At 41.2% G+C, this 10,134-nt stretch overlaps 1 protein-coding gene across 1 annotated transcript; it reads right to left on the bottom strand.

Moving 5' to 3' along the window:
* Nucleotides 1-5,301: 5,301 nt before the first annotated feature.
* LOC145446455 (heterogeneous nuclear ribonucleoprotein K-like) lies at nucleotides 5,302-7,040 on the bottom strand. Its single transcript, XM_080324750.1, has one exon. The coding sequence runs from the start codon at nucleotides 6,946-6,948 to the stop codon at nucleotides 6,055-6,057; it is 894 nt and encodes a 297-aa protein (XP_080180876.1). The 5' UTR covers nucleotides 6,949-7,040; the 3' UTR covers nucleotides 5,302-6,054.
* Between the last annotated feature and the right edge of the window lie 3,094 nt (nucleotides 7,041-10,134).

Below are 10,134 nucleotides of genomic sequence, written 5' to 3'. Positions count from 1 at the left end.
GCGCAGACTCGTGAAAAATTAGAGGAAACATTGCATATAGGCCCATATGTTTAATTGTCTATAGGCGCCTAAATGGCTAGCGCCAACTGTTCCTGTCCTGGCAATCTGATCCATATACAAGACAAATGCCTACCCTCAAGGAAAATTTAATTGCCAGTGAAGAAATAACAATTTGAAATCGTGTGCGTCATTTAGTTAAGTAGGCTACGTTTGAGCGATTTCGATATCTAGCAGACAGGAAGCCACGAAACAACATCATGTAACGAAGGTATTATGCCGCCCAAATATTTTTAATTATTATTTACGGGCCCTACAATTTTGAGACACCTCATTCTGCTCTACCGGGAAATCTGATTACGCGAGAAGGGTAGGTAAAAATTGATAGCAACATATGCATTCAAAATGACTTTTCTTCTCAAATTGTACTGGCCACTTGATAAAATTGTTAGGTTACCTAATTTAAGCTTGAAAACCAAATTTGGTTCAATTCCAGCCAGTAGCCGCATTGCTACAGGAGAAGAAAGTTTCTACTTATTATACAAAAATAAATGAACAAAAATTTCAAAATTTTCTGTTCACTCCATGAAAGTGTTAGGCAGGGCCGTAACAGCACTTCGTCAGCCCCCCCCTAAAAACCTTCGTCTTGGGCCCCCATAGGCTGATAAACCTAACTTCTGGGTGGCTTCACCCCCCAGACCCCCTCAGCCTATGCGCTGTTTCCCGCTACTTGTCCTCTGCATTGGCTGTCCATTCGGTGTGTCGGTTTTTCTCGCCTGAACGCGCGAAGCGCGAGAAATTTTTATAATTCGATGACTGAATCGGTCAATATGCTCGGAAATTGCATATATATTGCTGTTAGTTTTTACCCTCTCTCTGCTCAAGTAATCGGATTTACCAGTAGAGCTGATCGAGTGAGGTGTGTTTGAAGAGGTAGGAACCGTCAATAATAATTAAACATCTCCGGGTGTATACCCGTTTCCAAGAACGAAACAGCACTTCGTCACGCCCCCACCCCCAAAAATAACTTGAGTCATGGGCTTCCATAAGGTGATAAACCGTCCTCCATCACGTTGTTCGCTTTTACAACGAAGTTATAGTGGTACCGTTTCGTGAGCCAGCGAGCCAGGTGCGCAAATTTTTGATAGGTCATGATAAATCGGTCAATAAGGCCGGTAATTGCATATATATTGTTATGAATTTATTGTCCTATCTACTCATATTTACCTGGATAGCTGAGTGAGGTGTCTTCGAAACTGTTGAGTCCGTAAATAATAATTAAACATATTCGGGTGGGCGGACCCGTTGGTATGACTTCGTTACATGATGTTATTTGGAGACCTCCTGTCCGTTATATCAAAAAATATAGAATCGGCCAAACGTACTAAACTAAAATTTCACACGAATTCAAATTGGTATTTCCTCGCTGCCATATAAATTTTCCCTGCGGGATGGTATTTGTCTTGTGAGGTTCAGATTGCCAAGACAGGAACATTCGGCGCCAGTCAATTAAACCTATGTGTATTTTGTAGGGATGGTGTGAACGTGAGGTTCACGTTCGCGTTCTGTGTGTGAACCTCGGAAATTTAGAGGTTCGCGTTCACAACAGAACCTTGGTAGGTTCTGCACTGTGAACCTTTTTCATATATTACAATTTTCACTTCATTATAACATCTTTGATTCAAAGTTATTGCATTTCAACTGCTGGCCACTCTATGCATGACGCTGGCAGCACTAAAAATCAACACTAAACGAACATGCACATTGACAATCTCAAAAAATTTACTTGCTCCGTTACAAAAGCTTGCTCGAAATATTCAGCTTTCCGTTGGTGAATGTTTAGTGACTCTCTGCTGTGAGTTTGACCCGCAATCACACAACATCACGGACGAGATACGTAGTCAGCGAATGATGCTTATTCAACCAATCAATGAGATTGATATCGTTTTCTGATTTAAAAATGTAGCAGGCGTACGGAGTCAATCTTGACTTCATATCTTTACTGCATCATTAATACCAAATCCGTGCTGTTGAGATGTTGGCTACTGCTGTATAACTTGTTAATGGGGTAATATCGGTAGCAAGTATAGAAATTAGAAACCCGTTTACACTCTGCTCAATATCAACGTAGCAATACTCAGATGCCGAATACATTGTTCGGTCTGGCCTAGACCGTTAAGGCGTAAGCTTGTATTCTCTGGTAAGTCTTCGTCGAAATTGTTGGCAAAGCGACGGAAGAGATTGATTTCATGGGAGTATTATATCCTTTGATTGCGTCAGTTGATACATTTAGCGAGGTTTAAAACGCCAATATGTGCTTCAGCATTGTGGCATTATGTGGCCCGAGTATCGCGTACATTAATATAGGCTATCACTTCATTGAAAGATAAGGTTGGAACTAGCAATATGACGTCACGTGACGTCATGAGGTTCACGTTCGCGTTCACACAGAACCTTTTAAAAAGGTTCGCGTTCACACGAACCTGAACCTTTCGGAGGTTCACACCATCCCTAGTATTTTGTATGCCTATATCGAAGTGTGCGGTCATTATGAGGGCAGTCCCTTTCGGCCAAGGTTTTCTCGCCGCCGATCGTTCTGGCACACTTCTTGGAGTCGCATGACATTGCCTAAAACTTTATGTCTTTGTGCGTCGTGGCGCGGTAATGGCCAACGCCGATATGCCCATTTCTATAAATGTTGCGTATTTTTTCTTCGGGGAAGAGTCCCCAACAATCAAGATATTTCGCAATTTGAAATCGCACGCAGCGCGAAAAATTTTTGAAAAAGTTCCACAAATTTCCAAAAAATGCTCTATAATTTATGCTAATTCAAGAAATAATTTTTGGCCCCCTTCGCGAGCTCGCCCCCCCCCAATTGGGGGGTTCGGGGTGCGGCAGTTACGGCCCTGGTGTTAGGTTGTCTATAGAAACGATGTTCACCAAATTTGGTTCAATACCAACCAGTGTAAGCGGAGTTATTGCCGTCAAAAAATTTGGATTATCAATAAAATAGTATTTACGGTGACCAATTCTTTAAATATTTATTATAGGTGTGCCCACGTAAATACTATTTTATTCAAATCCGAATTTTTCGACAGCAATAGGCTAACTCCGCTTCCACTGGTTGGAATTGAACCAAATTTGGTGAACATCGTTTCTATAGACAACCTAACACTTTCATGGTGTGAACAGAAAATTTCGAAATTTTCGTTTATTTACTTTTATATAATAAATATAAACTTTCTTCTCGTGTAGCAATGCGGCTACTGGCTGCGGCTACCGAATTTCGTAGGCTTAAAATTAGGTATAACCTAACAATTTTATCAGGAATAGACAGTACAATTTGAGGACCGATTCAATCATGAATTGTTGTAAATTTTCGCGCTTGGTTTGGTTAATCAACTTGGGGGGCCACGACCAACGTTTTTTTTTGGGGGGGGGGGAGGGCTGATGAAGTGCTGTTACGGTCATTTGCACAGGCACGCTGAATGTTAAAGTATTGGACCTTATTAATGATACGAAATACGTCGGGGATCTATCATCTATCTATGCTGATCAAAAGCTGTTGCCGAGCTCGGATTTGTTGTCCAGTTGCTGCGTATGTCAATGGTTTTTGTATCCACAAGTTTGTCGAACCATAGCCTATACACGGGCTTGGCAATTCAGGCTCACATATCTCCAAGTTAAGGAAAGCATAAGTATTCCGTATAGCAAATCCTGAATGATAAATCGTATAACTTGTAGGAAGTCGCGTTGCCTCCTAAAATTTCCCATAGAACTTCGCCAATCTGGCGCGATTTTTCAACGTGCGAAAGCACACTCCCAAATAACGCGCGCCGCCAAGCCATTGCACGCGCATTGCGCTTTCGAAGACCGCGCCTTTCTCACTAACCGCCAAATCTTGCGACACGCAACAATCGCGGATGTTTCATACACGCTTTATTTCATCAATGCAAGTTAACCCACCTTTTACCACTACATCTTAATTTGCGACAACGGTGTCGTGAAGTAGTCCATTCTTCTCAATCCGAGGTATTGAAGGAGTAAAGTCGCCTTGGACTCCGCGTATTTCTCCGGAGCAGGCGTACCATGTGCCTGCATTTCCATCATTGCGAACGGCTGTCCCCACTCCACCGCTCACAGTCGAGTAGAGACTGAAACCCACAATTTGTTTCGTACAGACCCTACGCAGATATAACCATCCCAGCAAGAAGCGACTTCTGCATTACCTTCAACGCGTCCTCGTGACTATGGGAGTGCATCGGCACAAATGAAGGGGGGGGGGGGGGGGATTTTTCGGTTCGTACAATAAGGCTGTTCAAAAACAATTTTTTTCAAATTTCACTTGCTACGTGATAAAATCATTATGTTGGCTAAAACAATGCAGCACACCAAATTCGGCTTCATTCCAATCAGTAGAAGCGAGACTCTAGCAGTAGAAAATTTTGAATTTATCATATAACAAATAAGATTTTCAACTTTTTCTGTCCACCCTAGAAAATTGTTAGGCTGTCAGTAGAGATGATGCACACCAAATTCAACCGCTAGAAGTGAAGTTATTGCAGTAGCAAAATTGCTAATTGCATGATTTTATAATAAATAATTCATGAGTTAGCGACCGTAAATACCAGTTCATTGAGATCCTAATTTTTCTACTGCAATAACCTTGCTTCTACTGGTTGGAATTGAGATAAATTCGGTGGGTATCTCGTCGCTACTGACAGCCTAACATTTTAATGGGGTCCGCAGAAAAATTTGAAATTTTATTTTTATATAAATTCAAAACTTTCTACTGCAAGAATCTCACGCTTCTACTGGTTGGAATTGAGCCAAATCTGTTGTTCTAGCCAACATTATAATTTTATCACGTAGCCAGTGAAATTTGAAAGAAAAATTGTTTTTGAGGTACAGAATAGCAGCAAAACTTGCATAACGCTTTGGTTTCATTTGTGCAATACCAAAACAGACAGGATATATTTTATATAAGGGCAGTTCTAAGGTGAACACTATCCTAACTAGTTTTTCCATCGAATCTGACTGTGGACAATATTACCCATTACAGCATACGATCAATCTTTATGGTTTCACCGACATAACTTACAGAATACATCAACTAAACTCGTCGGGCATGGCAGTTAATCGTACAGGAACAGCACTGCAGAAAGGCAAACTAATTTGCCATTGTGGAGCCTGACTTACTGAGTGATCGATCCTTGCATGTGGATATAGGATATTTGTCAAAATGACATGTACCCGGGCTACTGGTCTCCAGGAAATATGACACGATGATCTGTGACGAAGAAATTCGTTCCACAGGGAGTTTATATTGAGTAAAACCAGGACAAATTAGGACTTCTGACAGAGGTTTCATGCAAAAGATGCAGTATAACAACAGATCAGCATGTGAAATCGTTCCCGAAAAAGGGATGCACGAATTACTTTCATGCTTTTGATAGACATCAGAGAGCAAATACCTCCGTTCAAAGATGTGACCCAGTAAATTGACATTGAATCATGACATACAAAAGCAACATCATGGACTTCATGAAAAACTGGAATGCATATGTATGCTATTGGACGAACAGAAATATGTCTAAATAATTCAATGGATGACACCTAACCCTTTAAAATAGCAAGCGGATAGAAGTTTCGGCCAACGTCATTTGAATGCCTAAAACTTGGGTAAATCAAAATTTCCGTGCCGTTTTCAACATGACCAAAATATGTTAGTCATTCGGTTTTTATCAATAGGAATTTCTATTTGGGCCATAGCGAGACCACACTTTGCAAACGCCAAGCTATTACTGCTACATCAATGTAAATAGCGAGATTTCTTCAATTGTAGAACAACCTCATATAATGTGAATTAAATTCATCCATGCAGTAATGAGAACTCTTAATGATCATGTGACAACAGCGGCACATTAACCTAATCAGACAGATTATAAAGGGTATAAAAGCCCCAAGGGCAAGGTGTGCACTATAGCACATTGTTTTGACGTGGTCAAGTATCGGCTTGTGACTTGGACAAGTGCAGTGCTCAGGAGTTCAACAATTTCAATGGCCCCGACCACCTCTACCTCGTCCCCTCCCTCCACGACCTCTCGGCCCACCACCCCTACCACCACCACGTGACCCCATGCCACGGTTTTGATAACCCGAACCACGACCACCTCTGAATCCCGACCCTCCTCTAGGAAAACCATAATTGCCACCAAAACCCCCCATATTACCGTTGCCATAACCCCCTTGACTAAATTGACCAGGGCCACCATATCCAGGACCTGGTGGGCCGAAATTTCCGAATGAGCCATCTCCACAGTTACCAGGATCGTATTTGACGACAGGGCCTTTGGGAGGAGCCTTTTCTATGAGATCCAATATCAGCTTCAAGCACTCTGACACAACCTCTGGTTTACCAGATATTTGACATACACGATCCGTGGAATTGGGACAGTATTCTTGATGGACTTTAATAATGGCCCCCGTCTTTTCACGCAATTCCTTGATCTTGAACCCCTTCATTCCAATGATGGTGCCAGCATTGCTTTGGTGAACTAATAATTTGATGGTGGCCTCAAATTCATCATCACCATGTCTTTCTTCATTTATACATGGAATTACACGTAATATGATTTCACCACAGCTTTGGATATTGGCAAAAACGCGAAGAACCCTTTCTGCGGTATCGCTATCAGGGATTTGTATCTGGGCCTTAAATTGCTCGCGCATGTCTTGAATGTTGGCTCCCCGTTTACCAATAATGCCACCTGCACTTCGGGCGGGAATGAGAAGACGCATTTCTACGCCGCCTTCAATAGCCCCACCCCGGGCCTTTTTTGGTGGGTTATTCCCATAGGACGCTTCATCATTCCCGTCATAAGGACGCTTGTGACTATAATCGTCACAATATTGCCCATCACCACCTTGAACGTCTTGATAATCTGCCATAGTTCCAGATAATATAACCGCGTTCAAGAAACAACCTACCGTTATACAAGCAGCCGCTTTCAAATTTACTTCGGTGTAACAGGAAGTGACGTTGCTAACTCTCCCAATCGATGGATTACAGAAAAAGGTTTTAGGTCACGTGGTACAGCCAGAAATATAAGCAGTGATTCGTGACCGAAGGAGAGAGAGAGAGAGAATCTTTATTCGTATACATTACATATCAACATAACACTACAAAAATGTAACAGTGAAATGAGACATGTAAGGTAGACGGGAGGCTCGATATGACATAGTCTTCAGAGCCGAGCCACCCGGGACAGGAGCAATTTTCACAGTCGATAACTAATGAAAAAATAAACTAACGAACGAAAGGAAAAATAAGACAGAGTATCATGGACCAATTTGAAATACAACGCAAATACAATTTACCGGTAGTTAGAGATAAGAGAATGAAAACATTGTTTTTTAAAAGCATAAGAGTCTAAATTGCGGAGATTAGGTGGCAGCTTATTCCAAACATTGACACCAATAAAACTGATTGAATTTTGTACTAGACTGGTAGAGTGGTGTTGCACAGACAGAGACAAGTTAGAAGAAAATCTGGTATGATGTTGGTGGGTATCTGAAGGTATCTTGAACAGATTATCAAAATATAGTGGCAGTTCACCCTGATGATAGCTATGCATGAATTTCATTACCTCAAATTTGAAAATATCTTCCACTTTCAATATTCTAACGATGCTATTACAGTTCTCATATCTAGATTTCCGACAGAGAATTCGTATGGCTCGGTTTTGCAAGACTTGCAATTTCTGCAGATGTTTTTTCGCAGCAGGTCCCCAAACTAGGATCCCATAAATGAGATAGCAGTGAATTAAGGCATAGTAGACTGATCTGAGAGTTTGATGAGGAATTAAATTTTTAAGGCGATAGAGAGCCCCGACACCACGCGAGATTTTAGTTTTTATATTGTTGATATGATCAGACCATCCGAGTTTATCATCAATGATAATGCCAAGATATCTAACAGTTTTATGTGTATCAAGATGTGCGTTATTTGCTATAATTCCACTGCGATTCACTTGTGTATGAAACACGAGAGTTTTGGTTTTGGAGGCATTGAGCTGAAGTTGGTTAGACGCCATCCATTTTGACACTGTCGATAGCTTAGTGTTAATGTTGTCAAATGCATCAGATAAATTTTTACCGGGTATAACTAGACTGGTGTCATCAGCAAACAGTGTAATGTCATTGTCAAATAAATGACTAATATCATTGATGTAAATTATGAACAGCAGGGGCCCGAGAACTGATCCCTGAGGTACACCAGTCTGTATGGGTAGTAATTGTGAACGCGTTGTTCCAATATGAACAAATTGTTTCCTATTATTTAAGTAAGATTCGAAATACATTTTTGTAAGTCCACGTATACCATAGAATTCAAGTTTATCAATTAGTTTGGAAGGCGGAATGGAGGCGTGTAAGTACGGTTTTGCATCAGAAGCAGAGGTTTCTAGAACTTCCAGATATCCCTGATCTCTGATCGCTGATCTGAGCAAAAAACAATCCATCTGTAGTCATTGAACAAGACTGAGAAACGGAGATACAAAATCTGACCAAGACTGACACACAGACTGATATCGGATTTCGAGCCAATACCGAGAAATCCTATATCTAGCATCATCATCATCATCATTGGTTTATTACATATTAGCAATTTTATCAGTTCAATACACCACAAAAAATGCGATACAATGAAAGACAGGAAGATGTCGAAGCGACTTGGAGTAGTCTATGGAATCAGACACCTACCTTGGCCTGGACGATGTAAAGAGGAGGCAAGCACACTGACTGAAAGTAAAGAAGATAGTATAGAAAAAAACGACAAGAAATAGGGCGGCATGTCATGGGAAGCGAGATCGATAGGTCAGTCGTGGTCCGGTAATCTTGAGGATGCACTGTATTTATTTAGTAGTAATTGCTTGTATTTCGACTTGAATGTGGACATGCTCGTCGACTGTCGGATGGCCGGCGGTATACTGTTCCACACCTCAGGTCCGGCATTTGATAGAGCGATGATCATTTCGGTCGATCATATGATATTTGAACGGAGTGGACGCGCGTGTGTTGTAGGCTACTTGTGCGCTTTTGATTCCGAGGTAAATAAGTCATTGAAATATTCGGGGCAACGACCGCAGTGGAACTGATACATAAACTTGGCGATTTCTAGTTTCCGCATATCTTCAATGTTTAGGACGCCGAATCTCTTCACCAACGTATCTCTATTTATAGACGGTTCAATGCTCACATTGCGCAGTTGTAATAACCATCACACATGTTCTTGTATAGTTTAAAACGATACTAATACTAGAGTCTATTTTTTCAGGGATGTGTAGATGGTTAGTGTATTTGTACCATATCAATTTCTTTCAACTTCTCAACTTCATTGACGCACGAATGAACAAACGAATGAAAGCATGAGTGAACAAATGACGTGATGAAGCCCCGAAAACTTCAATGACTTCTTTACCTCGGTATCAAAAATGCATAAGTAGGCCTACGACACACGCGCGTCCACGTCGTCCAACTATCATACGGTTGACAAAAAATATCATAGCTATATCAAATATGCCGGACCTGAAGTGCGGAACAGTGACTCGCCGGCTATCCGACAGTCGTCGAGCATGTCCACATTCAAGTCGAACATACATGCAATTTCTACTGAACGAATACTAGTCATCCCCCACCATGTACCGGACCACGACCTGACATATCGACCTCGCTTTCCGTCACTTGCCACCTGATTTTATCGTTTACCACTTTATATTATCTTCTTTTAATCTCATTAGTTGTGCATGCCTCCTCTTGACATCGCCTTGACTACCTCTAGCCGTTTCGGCATCTTCCTATCATTCATTCATTGTATTGCAGTCTTGTGAGAGAGAGAGAGTCTTTATTTTCATCGAACCAAAATACATAACAAACGGCAGTGATGGTGGTACAGAAAATATGCGTGCACAGCATTCGGTATTAGATAGGAATGATCGATAAGACCGTGAAGGTCATCTAGTCTGATCACACCAGCATCAAACAGGTACACTTGACTCTGAACAGTCTGGCTGTAAAGAAATGTTTAGTTAAAGGAAAATAGAAAAAAAATTCAACAATGGTGGCAAATGATCAATG

This window comes from Botryllus schlosseri, chromosome 9 (genome assembly GCF_051294905.1).
Source record: "Botryllus schlosseri isolate E-star chromosome 9, Bs_hap1, whole genome shotgun sequence".
NCBI lineage: Eukaryota > Metazoa > Chordata > Ascidiacea > Stolidobranchia > Styelidae > Botryllus > Botryllus schlosseri.
Note: the sequence above shows the minus strand (reverse complement) of the source record. Positions and strands in the feature narration are given on the sequence as shown.

What these genes read in the sequence shown, in the direction of transcription:
- LOC145446455 (XM_080324750.1), bottom strand. Translation starts at nt 6,948, where the DNA reads ATGGCAGATTATCAAGACGTTCAAGGTGGTGATGGGCAATATTGTGAC.